General features: G+C 38.6%; 1 protein-coding gene across 3 annotated transcripts in view; it reads right to left on the reverse strand.

The window, feature by feature from the left end:
* LOC136886298 (fatty acid synthase) overlaps nt 1-27,762 on the reverse strand; it is a 146,774-nt gene that overhangs the window by 16,109 nt on the left and 102,903 nt on the right. For all 3 annotated transcript variants that reach the window (XM_067159028.2, XM_067159027.2, XM_067159026.2), the window contains exons 25-30: nt 26,528-26,726; nt 22,325-22,505; nt 16,143-16,270; nt 13,706-13,956; nt 6,858-7,122; nt 2,905-3,060 (exon numbers count right to left, since the gene is read on the reverse strand). In XM_067159028.2, the coding sequence (XP_067015129.2) occupies nt 2,905-3,060; nt 6,858-7,122; nt 13,706-13,956; nt 16,143-16,270; nt 22,325-22,505; nt 26,528-26,726 (1,180 nt within the window). The remainder of the gene's footprint in view (nt 1-2,904; nt 3,061-6,857; nt 7,123-13,705; nt 13,957-16,142; nt 16,271-22,324; nt 22,506-26,527; nt 26,727-27,762) is intronic.

Genomic DNA, 27,762 nt, shown 5'->3' on the forward strand with positions numbered 1-27,762 from the left:
GGTAGATATCATAACAACTTCGATGGAGAGATAGAAGCTATCTTGTCCTACAAAATATGATTTATAGAGTCAATTCATTTGAAACAGCAGTCCTACTCACAGATTCACTAGCTGCCATACAAGCAGTATCCTCAAATATCAAACCCCATTCATCAAGAATTCATGACATTAAACATCTACTTACAAAATTAAAAACTGTAAAGAGAAACATCAGTTTACAGTGGATCCCTGCACATGTAGGAGTAGAAGGCAACGAACTGGCAGATAAACTAGCCCAAAAAAAGTCACTAGTACCTACATGAGAACCAAACATCTGGCAGCTAACTCAATCAAGAAGATAATCACAAATAAAACCTTTGAAAAATGGAAGAAAGGAACTACCCAACTTACTACATTGAAGAAATGAAAAAAAAAAGAAGACGACGTATGGGACAAAAATAAAAGCAAGCCGAGGAAAGAAGAAGTGGTGATCTTCACACTGGAAACAAGACTGCTTAGCTGCACATCTAGTTAGAATCAAAATTTACCCGACAGAAATGTGTACCATCTGCAAAATTACTAGGTCAGTGACAGACTCGAAACACCTACTTCGGTACACAGGACTCAATCCAACCCAACAAAAACAAGGCAATCTACCAGCCCTATACTGGACATCCAGAAACAAGACGAAACAAGACTCTGTTCCCTAATACATCTGTACTTTATTAATGTTATTTGTATATTACTGTTGTCTAGAGACTTATCAATTTTGTATTGGAGTTACTTCCCAATAAAGTCATAGGTTACAGCAACAACAACATCATCTAAAGTATGTTGGGTCAGTTGTGTGTGTTGTCTATGAAATAGCTGCTAAAGTTTAATATTGTTTTATCATTGAGCAGAATGGTGTATATAAAATCACCTGTAAAAACTGTGAATGTTTTTACATTGGACAAACTGGAAGAGGGTTTGACATCAGATTTCAAGAACACTTGGCAGCACATTGGCTACATAACCATGAAAAACAGCAATTGCTACACATCTACTTGGCAGAGGACATGAAGTATCAGATATTAAAAATTCTCCCACCATTTTACATTTACACTTAAAAGGGATAGAATTAAATATTTTAGAAATTCAAGAAATGTATAGAAATCAATCAATCAATCAATCAATCAATCAATCAATCAATCAATCACTACTGATCTGCATTTAGGGCAGTCGCCCAGGTGGCAGATTCTCTATCTGTTGTTTTCCTGGCCTTTTCTTAAATGATTGCAAAGAAATTGGAATTGTATTGAACATCTCCCTTACATTTCCAATTTCTTCGCAATCTTTGCAATTAACACATGCTCAATGATAAAACTGAAAATGAATATTTAAAAACACTATTAAACTTCAGCATCTACTGTATATTTCATAGACAACATACACACATAACTGACCCAGCATCTCATAATGTACTTAGCCCCTACTCTTAATTGAAATAGGTTAATACTCTTTGAAAATAGATGTGTATCGGGTAGAGCAATAATTGAATATCATAATTTCGCCCCGACGATGGAGCCTATAGTCGTGATATTGAAAGATGTGTTCTGACAGTTCTTAGAGGGAGCTCTGTTTACTGCCTGCCTGTGTGGGAAGAAGGGAGTAGGGGGTATGGTTGCCACGGAGATAGGCCTGTTGGCCGGCTCGTGTTGCTTGGAGTTGCCAAACCTCTCCGTTCTGAGTTACGTACAACACAATACAGTGGTCTGAACGAAGGAACAAGTGAGCCAGAAGTGAAGTGAAGGAGAAAGGAATGCAGAAATGTGGCAACACCGTGCAATGGTCCTCCCTCCAGCCGTATCTGTCAAAACGCTTGGATATTACAGGTACAGACACTGAAATGCATTTCAAAGAAGATTCAATAAAAATTGCGACTGGTAACAGATTTATTTTTACATAGTTCACACTCCCATGGAGCACTTTAATCAGTCATACAAATTAAAGTCTAATAGTATTAAATAGAGTCAGCAATTCAGCTTCTTCCTCCGCTCCCAAAACCTCTTCATCCTGTTGGATCTGGCTGCCCTTTGGTTGTCAGTAATGGTGTACATCCTTCGTTCAAATGTTATGAGTTTGAATCGTAAGTGTTTATTCCTGAGAATCTTCTTCTCTTCTCTGCCTTCAGTTTGGAGCATTGATAAATTTAATTCTTCCAAATTATTTGTGATCTCTGTGAACCAAGTGTTCTTTGTTTTATTTTTCCAGAAGTAACTAAATAACTGCTTCACTAGTCTGAATACATGAAAAAAAAAAAAAAAAAAGTAATTCTCCTTTTCCGCACTGTATCTATTATTGATTCACTTTCACGATATACCACTTCATTAGGTAATAATCTCCACAGGCCATCAATTTGGTGTTTCTTATTGATGATGTCCTGATGATTCCTCTAACTACTTAATTATTTATAAAGAATTAATTTACAGCCACGGACAAAGCCTAAACAAACCTTGGTTATGTTTAAAAAAGATGTGTTGTTAAGAAATGTCAAATTGCAATAAGTGAAGTTGCTTGGTGATATGCTGATATCATTTTATTTTGGTCATTCATAACAAACCACGAGAACAAATAATCTTCCACATGTGTAGACAACAATGTTTGTTATCTAGTTAACAACAAAAAAGCACTAGTGCTAGATGCAGCATATTGTGTCCATCACGTAAGGAGAAGAGATAGTCCTTACAAAGTGTAACTTTATTTCCACATTCATAGTTTTTTAAATATTGATTTTCTAAGTCATTTTTAGCAATTTCTAAAAGTTTAATTTATCTTTTTTTGTAGTCTGGTTTATTGATGTTTACTGTAAGTGGCCACAGAAATTAAAAATATATCATGTTCTTAGTGCTGACAAACTGAATTTAAACACTTTCCATCACTTACCAAGTAATTTGGCTGTCAGTTCCATAAACGGTGCAGGGCTGATCTCCACGATCTGTTTCTTTGGTACTAAAATGCTAGACACAAGTGGATTCGGCTGTTTCAGGAAACTGTCCACTGCTTCTAAACTCGATGGAAGACCTTGTACCAGTACATCATCTGTGAAAGACAATAATATAAAAACTTTAATAAATGTCTGGAGAATTACATGAAATCCTTTATCCAGTTGGAGCAGATTTCTCATCAGTTACCACTGCTTTTGATTAGCTACATTTCATTAGAACCTAGAATAATTTCTGGGAAAAAAAGGAAAATCATTACAGACCTGGAAAACCTTGGGCTACCAACTGAGACTGGTCACCAAACGTGGTCAATTTGACAAGTCTTCTCTGCCATTATACTTGGCTGTCTAGACCGAGTCTGCTATCTCACCGTCAGATAGCTCCTTAATTTTATTGGTCTCGCATAGGTTGGTTGGACCTCAGACCAGCCCTCAGATCCAGATAAAAAATCCCCGATCAGGCTGGGAATCAAAATCAAAGAGCCCCAGTACGTGGATGGCACACTACCCCTACACTATGGAATTCTTCTTCTTTTTCTACCACTTTTCCCACACCTGCGGGATTGCGGGTGCAAACTGTGTTGCACATGGGGATTTGGCCCTGTTTTCATGGCTGGATGCCCTTCCTGACGCCAACCCTATATGGTGGTGTGGCAGTATAATTTAAAGGGGTTTAGTATAATAACTGCCAACTATGACTTTTAGAATGCGTGGAATTTAAAACGTATCATTTAACAATGCACCATAAACTGCAAGACAGCAATTGGCTGTAATTTGTTAATTGTGGTACATCTAATATCTTGATTGGACGGCTTTTATTCTGTGACTACATTGTGCGATCGTCAACTGTCGACGTGCGTTGACTTGTGGACCTAGTCTGTGAACTGGGAGTTAGCAGCCGGTTATCTCCAAGATGGCTGTCTTTGGAGCAACGCTCTGTCTAGCCATTATGGCTAAAGGAAATGATTACCTTCCGTCCTAGTTAAGGGACTGAAGTGGTTATGGAGCCTCTTACTTACTGTGTACCTACTGAGTGATAAGTTATTTGTTTTGTTTTATTTACTCTTCAAGTAGGTGATTAGTACAGTGTAATTTAAATCCTTTTTTTAACTAATCATGTGTTGTACTACTATTTTATATAAGGGTGCCTGTAGGGATTATTAATGGACCTCTTCGTCGGTAAGTTTTGAAAACTTCATATTTTTGTGAAGCTACCTCGTCTACCATGACCAACCTGGCACAAGAAGTTCCCACAAATTCAAACATATCTGACTGCGTTATTGACTATAAAGCGCAAAGGTGATGCATTGTTAGTTCTTGTGGTATTGTATGAAAACGTTTCTAATTTCGTGTTCATTGGTTGAAAAATATTTGAAGTACTTTAAAAGTGTTCCCCTGTAAATTCCAAGGTGATATTCGCTATGTACTTTGAAGCCTTTAAAACAAAAATTAAGTGTTTTTCTTTGGTATTATATTTAAATACTGTTCTGAGTACAGCTAAAGCCTAATAGCATATTATTATCATTGTTAATATTTAAATTTGATGTTCTCAGATGTGTTCTACTTAACTTATTTTCTTGGTTTATAATAATAATAATTATTATTAATAGGTTTCTTGGTACCTAACTCATTTATTTTCTATAAAATATTGAAGGTGCTATTATCCTTTTGGGGCTTCACTTTCTTTAACGTTATGAACTTATTCTGCTTCTCGTAACTTTATTCTTGCTATTGTTGTTGTTGTTGTTGTTGTTGCATCATCTTACAATACAATGGTTATGTAATTGTTGTGTCAAGATGATGTCTATTGATGATATGATTTGATTTGCATTGCGTCATCGTTACGAGTTGTCACTGCCTTTCGGAAAGCGTTGTGGATCAGATGCTTGTGTGGTGTAGAGGTCAAGTCTTTGAATGATGATGACTGTGGTTAATTGTAGCCCATATTAAGTAACTTTTTCGAGGTGATTTAAGGAATGTGATCTCTATAATGTTTCTTCGGTTTAATTTGTGATGTGATTTGGTGAAATTAATTATTTTTGGTGTAAATGTGCCGTGTTTAGGCATGTCGCCAACTTGTAAATTTCCTAGTTTTCTCCTTTGCCTTCTGCCATTCACGGTGTTTTGAATTTGTTTGTTTGGATATTTCACCTTCCCTTCTGGTTAATTTTCTTTATTTTATTTTCGTGTGACCTTTAAATGGAGTTGTTATTATTATGCACTTCAATATTCTAGTAGAAAAATTTGCTTACTAAAAGGGGTACCCCGTTTTTTAAAATTGTTATTGAGAGCTCTCAAACTGGTATAGTCATATGACTATCGAATAAAAAGTTATTTTTAAAAAGGAACTGCAGTTCATGTGCAAATTTTTTAAAAAAAAGGTATTAAATGATTTGTGATTTAAAATTAGTTCAGTGAAAGAATTGATTTCTTCATATTCTTGATTTAATTTGTTTAGTTTAATTTAGTTGTTTTTTATTTAATGAATCATTTATGGGTGTTACTCTCCTCAACATGATAAGCAGCGGAGTCCATACAGGTGTAGTTGGATGACGTGGGGGTTGAAGAACTGAACAGGCTTGGCCTGCTAAAGGCGCCAATCTTAACCCCATCGAACATCTTTGGACGAGTTGAAACACCCACTGAGAGCGAGACCATAATGCCCACGATCTGCTCCCACCCTGTTCGAGATTTTACAAGAAGAATGGATGTCAATTCCTGAGGCAACATGCCAAAATATAGTGGACAGCCCTCTCAGAAGGATTGTGGCTGTCAGAGCAGCAAAAGGTGGTCCAATGTCATACTATGAATGTTGTATTCCGAAGTAACTTGCTAATGAACTTCTGTCTAACTTTTGGCAATATAATGTATTTTTCAAAGCACAAAATGTATGAAGCCAATATGACAGCATACAACAATGGACCTGAAGGAATTAGGATCACCAAATCTATTCACCACATCTAGTAACATAATACCTTTCTTACCAATCTGCTGGAAGGGAAAATCATGGGAAAGAAAGGTCAAGGACGACCGAGAAAAAAATTCCTTCAAGACTTGGCATACAGTTTTCATTATTGTCTCTATTGTGACATGAAACGAGGAGCTGAGGATGGAGAACATTGCCTTTAGACACTGATGATAACGAAATCTACTGGACCAAGGTGAAATCAGAAAAATCACACTCGCACGGGGTTTTGAGGATGATGAGAGAAAGACTAACCAACATGTATGGTCCCTGCTATGAATACACAACCATTCACTATATATGGAGGAATACTGGGCTAAAAGAAAAAAAACAATAAAAGTTTATTCCGCGTGATCCTAAGTGACCCATTCACGACAAATAATAATAATAATAATAATAATAATAATAATAATAATAATAATAATAATAATAATAATGGCGTGTGGCCACCGAAGTGGCCTCGTGCACATCTTTCGGCTTGACGCTGTATAGGCGACCTGCGCATCAGTGAGGATGGGACCCTACCTATGAGGAATTTCAATGCTGCCACACACACAGCCCCCAGGCCATTGGAATCTCTGGAATGAACCAATGATGGTCAAAATCCCTGTCCCGGCTGGGAATCAAACCTGGCACCCCCCCGGACGAAAGGCCAGCACAATAATCAATTAGCCATGCAGACGGACGAATAATAATAATAATAATAATAATAATAATAATAATAATAATAATCATAAAATAAATAACAACAACAACAACAACCTGCTGCATGCTCTCTTCCCACTTAATAGTCTAGGAGGTCCTTGTTAGTTTGAGTGGAACTTTTCATATACCCTCACAGTACCACGTAATATTATTCAGAGAAGCTACCATTGCTTTTCTACAGGGTATAAACAACATAAAGTATTGGCTCTTAAGACCATTACTCACCTAACTGAGAGCCATCCTGCAACTCTGCGATGGTTGGCAGCTGGATAGCAAGAGCTGGAAGTCCGTCCTTAGCTCGAGCTTCACACACCCGCTCTGCCGCTGACCCAGCCATGGCGCGGGCAGTTTGACGAACCTCTCCTCGCCCGCTAGCGGAACTTGAGAAGGCCACAAAATGTTTGAGGTCAGGACACAGCTGGCGTGAAGCTGCATCAAGCCGCCGTAGCGGCATTGCTAACAAGTGCTCCTGAGTAGCTGTGTTTGGTCCCTAGGGAGAAGTAACAATCAGAATTTTTAAATTAACTATATGACAATGGCTGCTGAAATGCATGTGCAGGTGGATTAAAAGGCTGAGAGCATTGTGTCAAATGAACATTCAATGTTTTAGCCACAGGTTCCCTTTCATCAGGACACTAGTAGAACATACCCATCTTTGAGAGCCAGTCATGTAAATTCATGCTGAAGTAATGTAGATCCTGCGATGGATATACACTGTATAATAAAAAAACAACGCAGCAGGAAGGAATTGTCTGATGGCGATAAAAAATTGGTGAATGTGAGGAACAGACATAAAAAAACAAACAAAAGTGCAGAACAATCAAGTGATTTATTGCAGAGTTAGAGCATTACAAAGTGAGGGTATCAATAAGGTGTTGGTCCACCGCTGGCCTGGATGCAAGCTGTCACTCTACGTGGCATAGACTGATAAAGTTCCCGGATGGTGTCCTGCAGAATTTCATGCCAAATGGTCTCCAACTGTTGGGCTAAATCAGCGACATTCACAATCCCCTTCCCATGACGTCCCAAATGTGCTCTATGGGGGAGAGATCTGGTGACCGAGCTGGCCAAGGAAGGATAGGGCAAGCTTGAAGACAGTTCATAGCAACACGTGCCGTGTGCGGCCGGGCATTATCTTGTTGGAAAGTAAGGCCTGGATGTTGCTGAAGGAATGGTAACACAACCGGCCGTAGAATGTCATCGACATACCGCTGTGCTGTCAGCGTGCCAGGAATGACTACCAGAGGGGTCCGGCTATCAAAGGAGATGGCACCCCAGACCATCACTCCCTGTTGTGGGGCTGTGTGATGTGCAATAGTCAAGGCAGGATCCCCACGCTGGCCTGCACGTCTCCAAACACGTCTGCGGTTGTCGTCAGGGCACCGTTGGAAACGGGACTCGTCACTAAAGACTATACGTCCCCAGTCAGCGCAGTTCCACATTGCTCGAGCGTGACACCACTGTTATCTGGCCTGACGGTGTACAGGCGTGAGTGGTAAGCGGCGTAACGGGCAGCGCGAGCGAAAATTCCTCTCGCTCATGCGTCTGTTAATGGTCATGGTGGACACATGTGTGCGGGTCACACGCAGGATCATTGATAACGACGACTCCGGTGCTGTGAAAGCTGTTCTGACAATCGCTCTGTCTGCCCGTGATGTTGTGGCCCTCGGTCGACCACTGCCGTCCTGACGCTGATGCCTGCCGTTGCTGACCCATTCTTGCCAGCACCATCTGATCGCCACATCACTTCGACCCACATGTTCAGCGACAGCTTGATTCGACCAAGCAGCTTCTTCAATCCGATCACACGACCTCTTTCAAACTCTGACATCTGCTCGTAATGAGCACTAATCCTTCGGCGTGGCATTCTTACAGCCGATGTTAAGATAGCGCAGTCGAATGCAACAGCTACTTTGACCATACGCTTCAGAATTGCGCCTTATATATACCTGATGCATGCACAGTTCAGACGCGTGGGAGCTCCCGCTATTCATTCATTGGACACGAAAATTTAATCATTTCCATGTTCGGTCCGAATGTCTTTGCATACGTAATTTCCTCACAATCGGACAATGCCTTCCCGGTGCATCACTTTTTTTTGTTATAGAGTGTAACAGCAGGTGATTATTTATGAACTTATTTCAATATAACAAAATTTCACTATAACAAATTAATTTCTGAGGGCCCCAAAATTTTGTTATACTGGTATTTTACTGCATAAATGTTAATTTTTCAGAAATTATTCTTGGATTTTCTTGAATTACTGCTTCTGATACTGCTACTTCCTTTTCCCATTGTTGTGTGAACCATAATTAGAACAAAAATTATGCAGTCTTTCATTCTGAGGTGGTTTCACAGTTTTCTTATTAAGTATTTTGGACGAGAGTTCTCATAGCTTATCTTTAATTTCAACCCAGTCTGAAACCATAGAAATCCCTACATTTAAATCTGCCAGTTCACAAAATACAGTAAGGCTGACTAATGTCTCAAAGCGTAGGCAAGGGTAAACCCAGCTGCCACATGGGAGGAAACAGGTGGATTAACGTGGCTCAGCGAGGTTGAGTATAAAGTGAGATGAAACTTCATGGCAAATTTTTACAACGGGATCTCTCCTTGTCAGAGGGGTTAATGAGATGAAATGAATTACGTGATATATGATAGTAGGAAGGGAGAGGATGAAACCTGGTGCCAGCACATAGCTTGGTCCTGTCGAATAGCACCAAGGTGTCTGCTCAAGGCTTAACCGTTCAAGCCGATGTTAAAAGTTGGCTGAGTTTTACTCTACAGCTGTAATAAATTTGAGAAAAATATCACAATTTTACATGCTATTGCAAACATTGCTATAACTTCTAAACGACTTGTCTGATTTTCTTCAAAATAAGTGGATACGCAGTTCATATCATGGAGATGTTGTATCTATGTGGCATGCAAAGTAAAAAATAAAAAAAAATAAAAATACCTAATTACCTTCTTGTTGGAATAAAATTTGAATCAACAGGTATCCATGACCACTCGGGTGAGCATTCACTTATATTACTATCATTATGTACATCATGCATAGTTTCCTGCTGTGCAAAATTGTCATCACTAACACTTTCATAATCACTTGAATTATTCTCATCAACAGTTTCACCTAACATGCATTCGAGAGGTGCATTAGATAAATATAGACCACGCGAGGACACTGCCATGTTGTTTACAATGATCAACATTGATGAAACAAATTCTTCTTGCGCCAACACAATGCCGCATTACGGTAGAAGATACTCCCCTACACAGAATGATGTCCTGTGCTGCGAACCGTGCTAAAAGTTCACGTTGACAACCAACAGATGGCACACAGATGTACATCTAAAACATCGCTAGCCTAGTCCGTACGGGTATACGTCAAACCGCTCCTGGCAAACACTTCGAACCGGCCTGAGTGGTCAACATCCCCATCTGAAAAAAGACTCGTCATCAACAGCATCATATTCCGTATGAATGCTGTGGAGAGATTTGGAACTGAATCCAGGTTTTTGGCACATAGTCTAGTGATTAGAAACTGTATACCGCCACCCCTCCTACTCCGCCGGCCAACATTCTAATAGGGAAATTGTTTTTTGACCAACAGGGTCCGAACCAGAAAACCACGGTGTCAGACCATATAGACTAGACGTTTTAACAACCATAGCCACTCGGGTATTATGCATATAAAGGATTCAAATTAAAAATAACTTATAGAGTTATGAAGTATCTGAAGGCAGCCACGTGTCGGCTAGAAGCTCTTTCATTCTGTGTTTGGAGCCTCAACTACATTCTGTTCATTTGTATTTTGCATATAACTAGTTATAATTTTACAGTTAAATACTAAGTTTTTATATTAAAAATTAATTTAAAAATGAGAGAATGCATAATTCCGAGGAATAACAACACTCAATTATTATTTAATTGCAAATAGTATTCTATCTGTTTTCGAAGAATTCCTAAACTGGATTTTGTTATATGTCATTACCTTTTTCAAATAACCTGTTATGTTAATATTAACAAAGAAGTTCAATATATGGGGCGAAGCTGAACTCCACGGACAAATTTTCGGAGGCTGTTCAGGTACACCTTCTGAGCATATTGGTGTAAAGGACACATGGTCTTTGGTGGCTCATTACAATGTAATTGCATTTCGTTTGGTTTGTTGCCCCAATTAGCTTTGTACATGTACTGCACTGAAAATAATAAATACTAGTTCTTGACAAATGCCAGGTGTTGGAATTTTGTAGTGCAGGAGTTCTTTAACGTGCCGAAAGCCAACGATGCCGTGATCATGGTGGTCGACCTTTTGAACATTACCTGTTAAGGGAACAGCTCTGCATTTGTTATGTACTGTACTGTACAGTACGCTGACAGAACAGATTGAACACACTGTGACAAAAGTGTACGTGTTTCAACTGAGGTAATGCAGCAGCATTACTCTGTGTTTCGTGTTGTTCATTTTGGTTATTGCATATTACAGGCTTTTTCACTGATATGAATGTATCTTCAAAGAAACAAGGATGACTGGGGTAACAAACCGAGTAAATTATAATTACATTATTACTCTGTGACGAGCAGAAAGGTCAGATCAGACTTGCAGAGAAGCCTCTTGAAGTAGTGGAAATGTTCCAATACCTGGGGAGTGAATTAACGGAGAATGCTCGACTGGATGCTGAGATTAGTAAGAGGATTTGAGCTGGAAGTTGTTTCCATCATAGTGTAAGAAACATGTTATGGGACAAAGATGTGCCACTGGAAGCAAAGGAAACTGTGTATAAGATGTATTACATACCCATAACAACATACGGAGCAGAAACTTGGACAATGACAAAAAAGGACAAGAGTCGAATACAGGCAGCCGAAATGTTTTTGAGGAGTATGATACAGAAGAGTAGAAGAGACAAAATAAGGAATGAGAAAATCCAGGAAGAAATTGGAGTGGAAAAAATGAATGATAGAAAAGAGAAGAGCCGACTAAGATGGTTTGAGAACATGAAGCGAATGAGCGAGGAAAGAATGCTAAAAAAGGTGATGGAAATGCAAATGCAAGGAAGGAGAGGCCGTGGACGACCACGATTGAGATGGAAAGATACAATCCAACGCAGTATTATAGAAAGAAACCTGGACAAGGGACACAGTGTTGGAGGAGGAGTGGTGGAAAGACCGAAGAAAGTGGAGAGGAACCATATTTGCCCCTACCCGGTTACAGCTGGATAAAGGGAAATGATGATGATGATGTACGAGCTACCAGAGACCATGGGTTCCTTATATCAATATATTCTGAAGGCAATGTTCTCCCTAGGACCTTGTACCAAATAAAAATGTAAATACTGTAAAGCTGTTTATTTAAATGATAAATCTTCATTATTGTCAGCATAACTGCATCAATTACATCAGAGTTTAAATGTTTAGCTTGATTATCGTGCAGCGCCGTGCACGAGCGGTGTCTGTATTAGCGTGGAATCGCATACGAGCACCCTGTTCCACATGCCATTACAAACCCGTATGGCACTCCACAGCAACCGAGTGAGTTCTAGTGTTATATGATTGTGAATGAGCAGTAGAACACTAGAAGTTGAAAATACTCAGTTATGTCTTGTGTGTGATAATAACACTGAAATAGTTCAATTTCAGCATTAATATTATTGTTAATGCCCTGAGGGGACTAAAGTGAAATTTTATCATATTCCTTTTATACATGGTATTCGCCACCCGGATACTCACTGCTGCCACCCAGCTGATAAAAATTTCTGGAGAGAACACTGGAAGATATCCCTGAACAACCTGTGAAAGCTTGTTGGTAGAGTTTGGCTTCACCCCGTATAGTAATGAATGGGATCCTAACAGTGCCCATGACCACCACTTTGAGAAAGAAGAAGATTCTTGAGATTTTGAGCTGCCAGACTCAAAACTCTCAAGCAAGAAAAATTTCCATGTAGGTATTGTCTATTACAGGGGAGGATTAATATCAACAGTTCTCACGATATATGATCATTAAGACATAACTGCTAGCCGATAGAGACCAGATCAAATACTGAAAAAGAGGAATTATATATAGTCTGTACAAAGATCAGTTTGCAGTGTTAAGAATCGAAGGCTATGAAAAAGCAGCAGCAATCCAGAAAGGAGTGAGGCAAGGCTGTTGTTTGTCATCTTTCCTTTTCAATGTTTACACAGAACAGGCGATAAAGGAAATCCAAGAGGAATTGAGAAAAGCGATCTGGAGAAACTGCTAAATGGTATGGACACAGTCTTGGAGGAGGAGTACAAGATGAAAATAAATAAGTCCAAAACAGAAGTAGTGGAGTGCAGTCGAACAAAGTCAGGTGATGCAGAAAATATTAGATTAGGAAATGAAGTCTTAAAGGAAGTAGATGAATATTGTAATTCGGGTAGTAAAATAACTGATGATGGCAGAAGTAAGGAGGACATAAAATGTAGACTAGCACAAGCAAGGAAGGGCTTTCTTAAGAAAAGAAATTTGCTTACTTCAAATATTGATACAGGAATTAGAAATACTTGTTTGAAGACTTTCATATGGATTGTGACATTCTATGGAAGTGAAACATGGACGATACCTAGCTCAGAAAGAAAGAAAGAGAATACAAGCTTTTGAAATGTGGTGTTACAGAAGAATGCTGAAGGGGAAATGGATAGATTGAATTACAAATGAAGAGATACTGAATCGAATTGGTGAGAGGAGATCAATTTGGTGATATTTGACCACAAGAAGAGACAGAATGATATGGCACTTCTTAAGACACCCATGTCTGGTTCAGTTAATTTTTGAGGCAAGTGTAGTTGGTAAAAATGGCAGGGGTAGACCAAGGTATGAACATGACAAACAGATTAGAGTAGATGTAGGATGTAGTAGTTACATAGAAATGAAAATATTAGTACAGGATAGGGTGGCATAGACAGCTGCATCAGACCAGTCAATTAGACTGATGACCCAAACGACAACATAGAGACCAACTGTAGTAGTCCCCACAGATCAATTAGAATCATACAATCATATTATTACAGCACCCACTACATAACATAGAGGAGAGAGAGAAACTTACAGCATCTCCAATGTGGAAAATAGCCGAGAGAGGAGCGACGCTCTTAGCTTCTGCCAGCAAAGCTTTAACACCCTCGGCTGATGACACGTCAACAGTAGAGATGTGCACGGTGACACCTCGAATTTTCCATAAGTGGATGCGTTGGTGCTGGAAGCCAGAAGTGATACCGTTCTGAGAAGTGAGTACAAGGTGACGGGCTCCTCTTGACACCAGCCAGTTGGCAAGCTCCAATCCATAACCCTCCAAATTACCTGCAACAAACCTTGTGTTAGTCATCCGAAACAGAATATGTCAGAATCAATGATGTTATAGGTGTACCCATAAACAAAAACTTGATTACAATAAATGGTTTGACACAACTAATAATGAAATGAAGACTTACTTTGCACTATGTATTATTATGACTCAAGTAAAAAAAAAAAAAAGCCCTCAGTGAAAATGAACTGGTCAAAGAGGAGTAATGTTGAAACTTCGCTATTCAGTAAAACAATGCTGTTTGTGCGCTCCTTATTTGTTTCAAGATTTCTGCATTTTCATGATAATGAAACTGAAGATAAGGTAAGAAAAGTAAGAAGTGTTGTGGAATACCTAAATGACAGATTTCAGTCCCTTATACCATGTTACTTATGATACAGTGCACTGTACATAGGATGTTCCATTTTGAATTGGTATTCTGTGTCGCAGATAGGCCTATAGCTAATATTAGAATTCAAAGGGTTAATACTGGATTAGAAAATACATGGAGGACAATGCTTTATCATGTAGTGAAATTAAATGGCATATGACTTTTAGTGCCGGGAGTATCCGAGGTCAAGTTCGGCTCGCCAGATGCAGGTCTTTTGATTTGACACCGGTAGGCGACCTGCACATCACGATGAGGATGAAATGATGAAGAAGATGACACATAAACCCAGCCCCCATGTCAGCGAAATTAACAAATTATGGTTAAAATTCCCGACCCTGCCGGGAATCGAACCGGGACCCCTGTGACCAAAGGCCAGCACACTAACCAATTAGCCATGGAGCTGGACTTTATCAAGTAAAAACCCATTGATAGAATACACTTATAAGAAAAGAAAACATTACGAAGATCCGAACCAACTACCAACAGTTAAACTATCAACAGAGGAGGAGTTTCCTGTGAATAGGGATATTATAATAATAATAATAATAATAATAATAATAATAATAATAATAATTTAGCCACATAACGAGGATGGAACAACAGACGCATCAAACAATTTTTTGTTTAATGTTTACAGATGTAAGTATGGCAATACAGGAGAGAAGAACTTTCTGAAGATTAATACAAGTTTTAAGGGTTTCCAGGAGAAACAAAGCAAGAAAAGGAGTTACATGTGGATGGAAGAGCAGAGGAAACAACAAAGCGGAAGAAAGAAGTACTGTTAGTGAGCAAGAAATGAAGCAGGAATTAAATAATGCAAACAAGCATAAATAAGTGCAACGGGTTACTTTACGTGGTTCTTCGATGGGGAAATTTGAAAGATAATAATAATAATTATTATTATTTTGCATCCCTCTAATTTCTATGGTTTTGGAGATGCAGATGGGCTTGAATTCTGTCCCACAGGAGTTCTCTTATTTGCCAGTAAATTTAGAGACATGAGGCTGACATGTTTGAGCCCCTTCATATACCACTGGACTGACTGGGATTGAACCTGTCAACTTGGGCTCAGAAATCAAGTGCTCTATCATTTGAAGCACTGAGTTTAGCCACCATAAATGGGTTCGGCATGCCTGTTATATGACCAATACCAGGCTTCTCTGTCAAAGCCTTCACACTGAACTTTGCTCTGGTACAAGATCCTATGGTGGCCCTATGAGACGCTACAGAAAAATACCCTTAACTGTGTTAGCAAGTTACAGAAGGGGCAAAAGAGGGATCCCCTTTCAACAGTAATACAACAAGCCTTGGAAGGAGGCCCCTTCTTTCCCACAGCTCGCCCTCTGGTGTGGAGAATCGATAAGATCACCAGATTATTTATTCACCGACAAGACAAGGATGACATTTTGTGACAATCAAACTGTATTCTCAAATCATTCTACAATACTGACATATTCATGAAACAAGGAGAGGTCACCTCAAACATGGAACCAACACAGAAATATGTGACCGTTTTAACGTGTATGGATTCTAGAGTGATTTGATGTTAACAAGGTGGAGTGGAAACTCAAGAGAAATCAGTGCTGCTGCATTTTTTAAAAGTTTTTAGTGGCCTGGCTTTCAAGATCAAGATCAAAGGTGCCATCAACACAACAAGGTTTTCATCACAAGTTACTCAACACTCGTGGTAACTAGTCATAAATGTAGTTTTAGGAATGCAAAATGGTTCATTTCGTCCCCCACCCTGTCTCCACGAAAGAGTCAAGCAGAATTTATTTTCTGGATACACCTCATTTGTAAATTGTTACTCACCAACAATGACATAAGAATGTTCTGGGTTGCAGTAAAACCGTGGGTGAGCGAGAATGGTCACCCTTTGGGACTCATCAGATCTGATCCTAATTAGTACCTTGCCGATATGCTTTCCGGTTGTCATGTAACTGTAAAAAAAAAAAAAAATCATTCTTAGGTTAGAGAAAATCATATTAATATTATCGTCATAAACGATCAAAAAATGAACATAGTTCTACAATTTAAATATCTTGGAAAAGTCATCATTACAATTTAAATGAGAAAAAAACATGGATAAATAAAACTAACAAAATGAAATAATGAAGCTTTTACAACCTTAGGTCTCAATATCAGCAAAACGAAGACAGTTGGCTTGGTGATGACTAGAAACTCTCCAACTGTTCATCTAAGAATTGGAGATGAGGAGATGGATATTGTAGACAACTTCCAGTATTTAGGTAGTGTTCTGTCATCAGACAATACCATACATCAAGAGATAGGCAACAGAATACCAAAAGCTTCCAAATTCTATCACGCTGTACGTCAAATACTTTGGGATGAAACATTTCCACTAGTTTCCAAGATCAGCTTGTACAAAATATATCTAGCACCTATATTGATGTATGGCCTGGAAGCAGCAACACTTACTGGACCAACAAAGAGTCGTCTTCAAGCAACAGAAATGAAGTTCCTCCGTTCTTGTCTACAATAAACAAAAATGGATAAAATAAGGAATGTGGATATCTGACAACAGCTTGGATTGGAAAGAAGCTTGCTGGAGACTCTAGAAATGAAAAGATTGTAATGATATTGTCACATGAAAAGAATGAACCCTCACAGGACTCCTTGAACATACTTTGACCACAATGTTCCTGGGAAGAGACCAATTGACCTCGTGATGTTTGGAAAAAACAGATAATGAAGGACCTTGAAATTAGAGATGTGAACTGGTGTCGCATATATGAGCAGCATCTGTGGATGGACAGAACAAACTGGAGGAAGCTTGTACACAACCGCACCCGGCTTGCTGGAGCAAAGAAATGATGATGATGAAAATGAAATGAAGCCCAATTTCTAACCTGGTTAACATATAATAAGAAATGCCAGTCAATAGACACTAAGATCCAACACTACAAAACCAGTAACTCTCCCGGAAGCTTGGTGTAAGGGTAGCGTGCCTGCCTCTTACCCGGAGGCCCCGGGTTCGATTCCCGGCCAGGTCAGGGATTTTTACCTGGACCTGAGGGCTGGTTCGAGGTCCACTCAGCCTACGTGATTAGAATTGAGGAGCTATCTGACGGTGAGATGGCGGCCCCGGTCTAGAAAGCCAAGAATAACGGCCGAGAGGATTCGTCGTGCTGACCACACGACACCTCGTAATCTGCAGGCCTTCGGGCTGAGCAGCGGTCGCTTGGTAGGCCAAGGCCCTTCAAGGGCTGTAGTGCCATGGGGTTTGTTTGTTTCTCCCGGAAGCTGCTTATGCTTATGAAACCTTGTTTCAAATTAAAAACAAAGGAGGGCCGATGACCTCGATGTTAGGCCCCTTTAAACAACAAGCATCATCATCAAAAACAAAGGAACTGATCAGCTCCTCAAAACTAAAAGAAGAATCATCAGAACTTGCATAAATAAAAAATACCAGGTCAAAGTAGTTTGGAGAATCCTTCCTAATGAAACTGTCTATCGAGAGACTGATCTGATCATCAGCACAATGAAGAAGAAAAGAATCTAGTATTTCTTTCACATCTTGCGACTGCCAGGAAATCGGCTTTTATGACAACCAGTGATGAGAAATCTGGGAAAGAAGATAGGAGGGCAATTGATCCACAAAATTATTATTACAAGTAGTAGTAGTAGTAGTAGTAGTAGTAGTAGTAGTAGTAGTAGTAGTAGTAGTAGTAGTAGTAGTAGTAGTAGTAGTAGTAGTAGTAGTAGTAGTAGTAGTAGTAGTAGTAGTAGTAGTAGTAGTAGTAGTAGTAGTAGTAGTAGTAGTAGTAGTAGTAGTAGTAGTAGTAGTAGTAGTAGTAGTAGTAGTAGTAGTAGTAGTAGTAGTAGTAGTAGTAGTAGTAGTAGTAGTAGTAGTAGTAGTAGTAGTAGTAGTAGTAGTAGTAGTAGTAGTAGTAGTAGTAGTAGTAGTAGTAGTAGTAGTAGTAGTAGTAGTAGTAGTAGTAGTAGTAGTAGTAGTAGTAGTAGTAGTAGTAGTAGTAGTAGTAGTAGTAGTAGTAGTAGTAGTAGTAGTAGTAGTAGTAGTAGTAGTAGTAGTAGTAGTAGTAGTAGTAGTAGTAGTAGTAGTAGTAGTAGTAGTAGTAGTAGTAGTAGTAGTAGTAGTAGTAGTAGTAGTAGTAGTAGTAGTAGTAGTAGTAGTAGTAGTATTATTATTATTATTTGATTATAATAAACTCTATGGCAGTATTAGACAATCAATACTGACAGCAATAAAAAAATTCATAGTCATGTGTCTAATCTGATATTTTTCTAGACCTCCATATGTGTTACTGATACTACCATTACACATTTTTATGGCACCCTGGTTGATATCCCAAAGTAAATATATTTTATGTAATGCATAAATTCTGAGACTAAGATGTATTAGTTTCTAATTCTTACACACTACACAGACACACAAGAACACTAGTTCGTAGAGTGATTAATTATTGAATTTGGTGATATAATGAAGGGGCTGCTGTAAGGGGGTTGGAATTTGGTCTGTGAGTGATTAGAGGTACTGTTAAGAAGCTAATTTAGGTAGGTGGTGGAGTGTGTTCGTTAACTGTATTTGAGTTAGGAATGTGTAAGTTATTTAATGTGTAAGTTAATGTGGAGTTTGGGTCATTGTGGCTTGGAAGTGTTTATGGTGTGTAAAAGGAGTCATTATTATAATAATTTAATGAGGAGTTTGGATTGGTGTAAATGGAGTATAATTAAGTACATCAGAAATGAAATTAAATGAAATGAAATGGCATCGAATGAGGATGAAATGATGTTGAAGACAACACACACCCCCAGCCCCCGTGCCAGCGAAATTAACCAATGATTATTAAAATCCCCGACCCTGCCGGGAATCGAACCCGGGACCCCTGTGACCAAAGGCCAGCACGCTAACCATTTAACCATGGAGCCTGACACATCAGAAATATAAGTGAACGTAAAAGTGATTAGGATTAAGAGGTTGAATTGGTGGTGTGTAGAGTGATTAATTATTATAATGAAGGTTGGCTGAAAGGTGGCTGAAGAGGCAAAAGGATAATGGTGGAATTGAATCGTTATTTGTAAGGGGTCGACTGGGTATGTGCGAGTGATTATGTGAGAATGATTCATTATTGAGTTTGGTGATATAATGAAGGGTGGCTATAAGGTAGTTGGAATTTGGTCTGTGAGTGATCAGAGGTACTGTTAAGAAGCCTAATTAGGTAGGTGGTGGAGTGTGTTTGTTAATTGTATTTGAGTAAGGAGTGAGTAAGTTATTTAATGTGTAATTTAATGTGGAGTTTGGCTCATTGTGGCTTGGAAGTGTTTCCGGTTTGCTAAGAGTGATACATTTTTTTAATGGTAAGAAGTTGGAGGTTGAGATCATAGGGAATAATGAGAGGTAACTTAAAAGTAGAACAGTGCACAAGGAGGAATCGGTTAAAAAAAAATTAACAAAAATAGAAAACACAGACTCAGCAGATGACACAACGTTATGGTTGGTCAGCAAGTTGTAACAGATCGTGAGTGAATATGTAGGAGTGTTTTTTGTGTTTTTTATGTTTTTAAAATAATTTAAATTTTTTTTCCTGTTCAGACAGTTGGCGTGCATATGATTGCCGCTTTATTTTATTTCACATTATCGTATGTCATTTTATTGTTTTGCTTTTGCCGTTTGAAATATTGCGTTACTGTGACGTATTACCATGGTGACCAGATCTCCAATAGGTACTGGCCAGTGGCCATTTGGCCGTGGTGAAGATTATTTATTCTAATTTGCCCTATTTTATTTGTTTGATTGCTTATCTTATCTAATTCAACTTAATTTCATTTAAACCTTGTCAGTGTAACTAATGTGTTTTCAGTTTAAGTTGTAAGAGCTTGTCTAGGTTCGGCATTGTTATTTTTCTCCATTAACAGATCAATAAGGTAGCAAATACAGTAGATCTGGAGGAAAATAAAGAAATAAGAAACACTAGCTTGCATTCCTTCTACTCTTACCAATTTAGTCACACTAGTTGTTCACTCTACCACTTACAAAATACAAAGTTCACATTCAGACTGTTCCACTACTGTCACTTATACTCTAAGGCAGTTCCACAATTATACACTATCACACTATCATGCAGAACATATTCTCACAATTCTGTACATTGTACACTGTACGTACACTCACAACAATCTTTATTCGCTGTCCCTTACTGATCCCTCATCGACCTCTCTCACTGCACTAGAAACACAAACGTTCACTTCACAACAGATGAACACAAGAGACTCAACTCCTCGACAACAGTCAGAACAAAATGATATCCTCAGGTCCAAAGACAGAATATTTAAATCTAAGAATTTCATTTTTTGTCCGTTTTGAACTGAGAACGTAAGATAGGACCCTTTTAAGGTGGACCCTTTTAAGTTTCCTTTAAAGACAGAATACTCGCAGCACTGCACTACTAAACTGCACTGAACCCTCAACTCTGAAAAAGAGGACTCACCGCACTCTCGCACACAGAACTCCCAGTGCTTTATAGCAGTATACTCGCTCAACAGCACTGAAACTGCCTGAGCTCATCTGGCATGCCTTAACCCTTTCCCACCCGAAAGCACCCGGCTGCATTATCTGCATACGTCTGCAATCTATATGATAGTTTTGTATTTTTGTTTTACAGTGAAGTGTTTATAAGGCATTTATGAACACAGTATAATCTACAAGGCTTAGGAATAAAATAAGAGTGATAAAATCTGTCTTGACGTTGTCTAGGCAACGGTCTTAAATTTCCGTGAGCGCGGGTCAGCTGTTTCGTTTGTAAGCATGGCGGGACTGAATACTGCGGATATTGAAACCGAGCTGAATATAGGCGAAAAAAATTACACAGAATCATTGAGTAGGGATGGAGGTGAATTTTTAGTGAGTAAATAACATATCAACGAAGATAATTTTAGTGATAACAGTGATATAAGTGAAAACGGATATTGAGAAATCGGACCTGATGCTGATACGGCGGCAGTTCAGATAACACACACATTTCGTTTTGTTACTCAGAATGATTATATGAATGATGTTGAACCTGTCCATAATTTTGAAAGAGTATTATGAGAAATAGATTATTTTTTTTACATACGTTAGGAGGAAACAAACTATTCAGCGACATAATCAATAGCACATATATATATATATATCAATGCAGCATTCAAGCAGGCACATTCCAGTAAAATGGACACAGAATGGGAAGACACTTGCTCAGAGGAAATAAAAGCTGATATACATGGACACCATTCCACTTCCAGAATCGCGTGATTATAGGTTTAGAGGGATTGTTCAAACATGTCGGAGGTAGTCAGATTTTTGAAAGGTAAAAAGAAACCCATTCAGCCCTCCAAATCATATGATGTCAGCATATAAACATCTGTAATATATCAGCATTTACTTTACAAGATATTAGAATCATTCCATATTGACGGTTTTCACTTTACAAAGGAAAAAATTAAATGTATCCTCCTAATTCAATACAAAACATAATTCCATCATTAGATGGAGCAATAAAATTCAAACATGTTTTGACTCGTTTGAGACATCTTCAGTGAAATAAGGAGGGAGGTTAAAGTAATCTCCATAATACAAGCTAAAAATGTGCTAAAAACATAATGAAGGAACAAATGAAAAACAAAAGATACAGACGGAAATAAAAACAATAACAATATACAATATTTACATCCCTAAATGGAGCAATAAATAACTCACTGAGACAAAAGGGTTAATATAAAACATAACTGAATTGAAAAAAATGTGCTAAACCTAAGAAAAGAAAATAAAATAATAGATAATGCTTCCTGTGTCAGAGATTTAGAACATATGCACCAAACAGAGGTGTATGTTTCACAGTTAAAAGGTGAGAAATCCTGTGCAAACTCCGTTCTTCAAGGATTCCAGACACAGACCCATCTCTGTCTGATTCTTCTGATTGAATCTGCGGCTCTTGATACTGACAGAAAAGGTTAAGTAGATAATGTATTCTTACCTGTAAGCCTTGTCAACCTCAGAATTATCGAAGACCGTCCTCTGCAGAGGCTTTACAGCCCCCTTCTGCAGCACAGTCTTCACTAGTTTGTGGAAGTCTTGTTTAGTCTCCTTGCTCGCTGTCAATATGCTTCTTAGCGATATCGATTTGAAAGATGTCTGCTTCAAGAAGATCTCGAGACCTGCACATTAAAAAATTATAATAATGTTTCACTTAATACATCAAACACAAAAATAAATTACTGTGGTAAGAGGGAGCAACAGAAAGAGGAGACAACAAGGACAAACATGAAAAAACACAAGGCCAATGACAATCTCCACTTTTTAAAATTTTTATTACTGTTAGGTTCTTTAGTCTGCTGAAAGTAATTTTGAGTAATAAATCTACAAACAACCAGAAAAATAAAACATGTTGTAACATATTTTACCTGAAAAGAAAGAACTTAATTACAATAGAATGTTTGTTGTTTTAAGGGGCCTAATACAATAGAATGACATGTTTCGTGCTTGAAAGAACAAACAAATAAAAACGTTAATAATAATCAGATTCTACGAGTGAAGACCTTAACAGCATCTTAGACAGAGAAGGAGACCTTTGGAATGGTAAAGATGGTGGATGAGGCAACCCATCCTCTCTGGGGAAAATTAGAAGAGGAAACCACTGCCTTGTGGAGAAGAGGGATTTTCAAAGGCTAAGGGAGTAAACCCAGAAAGAAAATCCTCAGATGTGTTAGGCTTAGCAGGTCAGCAGATGAGTAAATTTGTACTTGCTTTCAACTATAATACAAGCCTCGGATGGAAGTTTAAAAATGGAAATGGAATTGACAAGTCTCTGACTACAGTTGCAAAGTATGATGGTAATCCTGATGTTCGTGCAAGTGTTAGATCAGAGAACAAAACCCGATTTAGAACAATGAATGGGAAGGAAAACAAATTGATTGACTTAATGGAGAGACAAAAACTCGACATCCTGGGATTAAGTGAAGTAAAATGGAAAGGGAAAGGAATGAAGAAACTAAGAAAGGGGTACATGTTGTACTGGATGCGTAACAGTAAAGTGAAAAGAAATGGAGTGGGATTTTTTTTTTTGCTATTTGCTTTACGTCGCACCGACACAGATAGGTCTTACGGCAACGATGGGACAGAAAAGGCCTAGGAATGGGATGGAAGCGGCTGTGGCCTTAATTAAGGTACAGCCCCAGCATTTGCCTGGTGTGAAAATGGGAAACAACGGAAAACCATCTTCAGGGCTGCCGACAGTAGGGCTCGGGCTAACTCACCCGGTGGAGTGGGATTTATAGTGAAAGAATGTTGAACCAATAGCTGAAGTTGAGTGTGTAAATGAAAGAATTATAATAATGCACATACATGTAAACAAGGAACTACTGAAGATAGTACAGGTGTATGATCCACAGACAGGATGTAGCTTGGAAGAAGAGTTCCTCAATGAACTGGAAACACAGATTGTTGGAGATGGGGTCATGATAATGGGAGATCTGAATGCTCATGTGGAAACTGATAGAATGGGATATGAGGATGTTCTGGGCCCACATGGGTATGGCGATAGAAATGAAGATGGAGAGAAACTGTTGGACTTTTGTATCTGAAATAACCTGATAATAAAGAACACATGGTTTATAGGAACAGCCATCAGATCGGTCGATATAGTTGGGTTGGATAGTATGGAACACTCATCGATTTTATAATAACAGACCGAGAATGGGGAAGATACGTCATGAATACGAAGATAATCCCCAGTGAAAGTATGGGGAAGGTGATCAAAGATTACTAATTATGGAATAAAAACAAGTAAAAATCCCTAAAATTGTATTGAAGAAGTAACCAAAGATCTGGATTTGGGAACTGGAGGAGGAGGATAAAAGAATGGCATTCCAAGATTGTATAAAAAGGAAGTTGCCTAACACGGAAATACAAAGTGGAGAAGAAGAGTGGAACAATTTAAGACAGACATTTGTGGAAGCAGCAATTGAGGTATGCGGAAAAACAAAAGCAAATGTTAAGGGAAAGGAGACATGGTGGTGGACAGGCAAAATAAAAAAAAGAAATAAAAGAAAGAAATGGATAAGGAAAAGCAAAAAAAAGTATCAGAGGGATGAGAATAAGATAGAAAGGTTACATGTGGAATACAAAAGACTGAAACTGCAAGTAAAGAGGAGTATCAAGGAAGAAAAGGAGAAATGTTGGGGAGAGTTTACCAACAAAATTGAGCAAGATAGTCGAGGACATCAGAAACTATTATACAGAGTAAGAAAATCGAAAAGAATAAATCAAGAAAAAATCAAGGCATTAGAGAGAGAAGATGGATCCATAGTACATGACGAAAAGGGTCTTCAGAAGGTGATGGCAAAGTATTTTGGAAAACTTTAAATGAGGATGACTGCTCGGACGAAGAAGGAGTTACAAAAATGGAAATAATAGATGGAGAAAAAGAAGAGAACCCGATAACATGGTTGGAACTTGAAAGGGCAATGAAAGCAATGACCAAAGGTAAAGCAAGTGGAAAAGACAAATTCAATGCGGATATGATTAAGGCAGCAGGAGGCATTGGCTATACAGAGCCCTCAATGCCATATGGAAGGATGAAAGGATACCTGAAGATTGGCAACAAGGAAGCATTGTACCATTGTTCAAAAAAGGAAATCGGAAGAAATGTGAAAATTATAGAGGTATAACCCTGTTATCACATGGGCTAAAATGGAGAAAGTCATAGACAAAAGACTGAGAGATATAATAGAAACACAGTTAGAGGAAGAACAATATGGCTTTAGACCAAATAGGTCAATAACAGACTTGATATTTACAGTGCGAACGATAATGGAAAAACATCCGGAAAGGAACAAGGAAATCATATTGGTATTTTTGGGTTTGGAAAAAGCTTATGATACAGTTAATAGAAAACATGTATGGGAATGCCTACTGAAAAGGAATGTACCAAAATCATTAATTAACAAGATAAAAATGTTGTATCATGAGAGTAAAAGCAGGGTACAAGTGGGGAGTGGTGACTCTGAAACATTTTATACACAAAAAAGTCTCAAGCCAGGAAGTGCACTGTCACCATTATTGTTTATTATATTGTTGGATGAAATCATAAAACATGTAAAACAAAGTATGAGTAGTGATGAAGTGAATGCTTTGGTATTTGCAGATGATGTGGTGATTTGGGGAAAGGAAGAAAAGGAAGTACAAAGGAGACTGGACGTTTGGAATGAAAATCTGAAGGAGCTTGGAATGGTAATGAAGTACAAAGGAGACTGGACGTTTGGAATGAAAATCTGAAGGAGCTTGGAATGGTAATTAGTTGTCCGACTCGTTGGCTGAACGGTCAGCGTACTGGCCTTCGGTTCAGAGGGTCCCGGGTTCGATTCCCGGCCGGGTCGGGGATTTTAACCCTAATTGGTTAATTCCAATGGCACGGGGGCTGGGTGTGTGTGCTGTCTTCATCATCATTTCATCCTCATCACGACGCGCAGGTCACCTACGGGTGTCAAATAGAAAGACCTGCACTTGGCGAGCCGAACCCGTCCTGGGATATCCCGGCACTAAAAGCCATACGACATTTCATGGTAATTAGTAAAAAGAAAACTGTAGTCATGCACTGTGGAAAAGAGAAAAAGAGAAGCCATGTGAACATAGATAGAAAACAGTTAGAGAATGTAGAATATCTGGGGAGCATTATTAATGGAAGTAATGAAATCAACCCTGAAATTAACAACAGACTAAGTAAAGGTACAACATTTTATCAAATCAGAGAGCTTTTATGGGATGACAAAGTACCCAAGAGAACGAAATTAACATTATATAAACAGTATTTCATACCAATTGTAACATACGGACTAGAAATGCTGGTAACTAATAAGAGACAAGATAGTAAGATCCAAGCAATAGAAATGAAATTTTTAAGAATATCGGTTAAAAAGACGAGAAGAGATGTGTATAGGAAGCTGTGTGTTATTTTGGTGGAGGACAGTGTCATGTGTGGTGTGTGACTTGCAAGAATGTTGAGGACAGCACAAATACCTGGTCCCCGAGCCAGGGAATTAACCATTTAGGATTAAAATCCCCAAGCTGGCCAAGAACAGAACCCGGGCCCTCTGAACCAAAGGTCAGTTATGCTGACTCTTCAGCCAAGAAGACACACAAGAAAGTTGATGAATAACAAGAAAATGGAATGATGGCTCACCTAACTGACTGTGGTTAACAAGATCGAACATGCCCAGCTCCAGGAAGCGACCACCAAGGGCCAGACAATTTATGGACATTTGGAGTTTCCTTCCCGTGAGAGAGTTGAGAACAATATCCACTCCATTCCCATTGGTCTCTTCCAACACCATCTGCTCGAACGATGTGTCCCGGGAGTTTCCAATATGGCTCTCCTTCAACTAAACACACAGAAGTTCTATATAAGATTGTGTCAGAGCAAACAGTCAGAATTTAGGAGGCACTAACTGCCCAATATATCAGATTGCCCTTGTTCCAATATTATGCTCCTACCATCAAAATCAGTGATACAAGTATAATGGAAATTTATATACATAGATAACTAAGCTAACTTTAACCTCTTAGCATAAAAGCCCGAGTATATTCGGGAATGTCGCTTGCTGATCGATACCTAATTTTAAGGCCCGAATGTACTCGTTTCTTGTCGTTTTTCAGTATTTCCACCAGGTATTTATAAAATTACTACTTCAGGTTCCTATTTTTGCCAAGAGATGTCTCTGACTCAACCGTAATGGTTGTCAGTGACTCAGGCAGCTCATTTACACGGCTTTTCCGTATTTATTGCTATCTAAGTGTACTTCGTCTGTTAAGCGAAAATGGAGAGTGAAGAAAAGTTTGACATTGAGTTTAGTGAGTCTGATAGTTTTGTGTGCGCGATGCTAGAGGGAAGAAGGCATGAAGGGAATCCACATAACATGTTTAAGGAGTGCGATGTAGCATTGTGTGTTGATCCTTGTTTTAGGACATTTCACACAGCCACAAACATATGAACAATGTCTTTCTTGTACAGTATTGAGTGTCATGTTATCTTACTTGCCATCTGTTTAGTGCTCTGTTATTTATTTTACATGTAAGTTAAAAGAAGAACCCATAAATATATCACGAGTATACTCAGGATTTTAAAACAGGAACTTTACAGCGGCTTATATTTCATTGTTAATTTTGAAAAATTTACTTTCATTGTTACCACTGTCACTGTTTTTTAATAAAGAGTCTATTTTAACAAAAAAATTAGGTAAAAACGAATCACAATTTTGTAAATAATTCCTATGTTCTTCTGTTCTTAATCTGCTTACCCTCCAGGGTCAGTTTTTCCCTTGGACTCAGTGAGGGATCCCACCTCTACCACCTCAAGGGCAGTGTCCTGGAGCTTCAGACTTTGGGTCAGGGGATACAACTTGGGAGAATGACCAGTAC

Source organism: Anabrus simplex, chromosome X (assembly GCF_040414725.1).
Source record: "Anabrus simplex isolate iqAnaSimp1 chromosome X, ASM4041472v1, whole genome shotgun sequence".
NCBI lineage: Eukaryota > Metazoa > Arthropoda > Insecta > Orthoptera > Tettigoniidae > Anabrus > Anabrus simplex.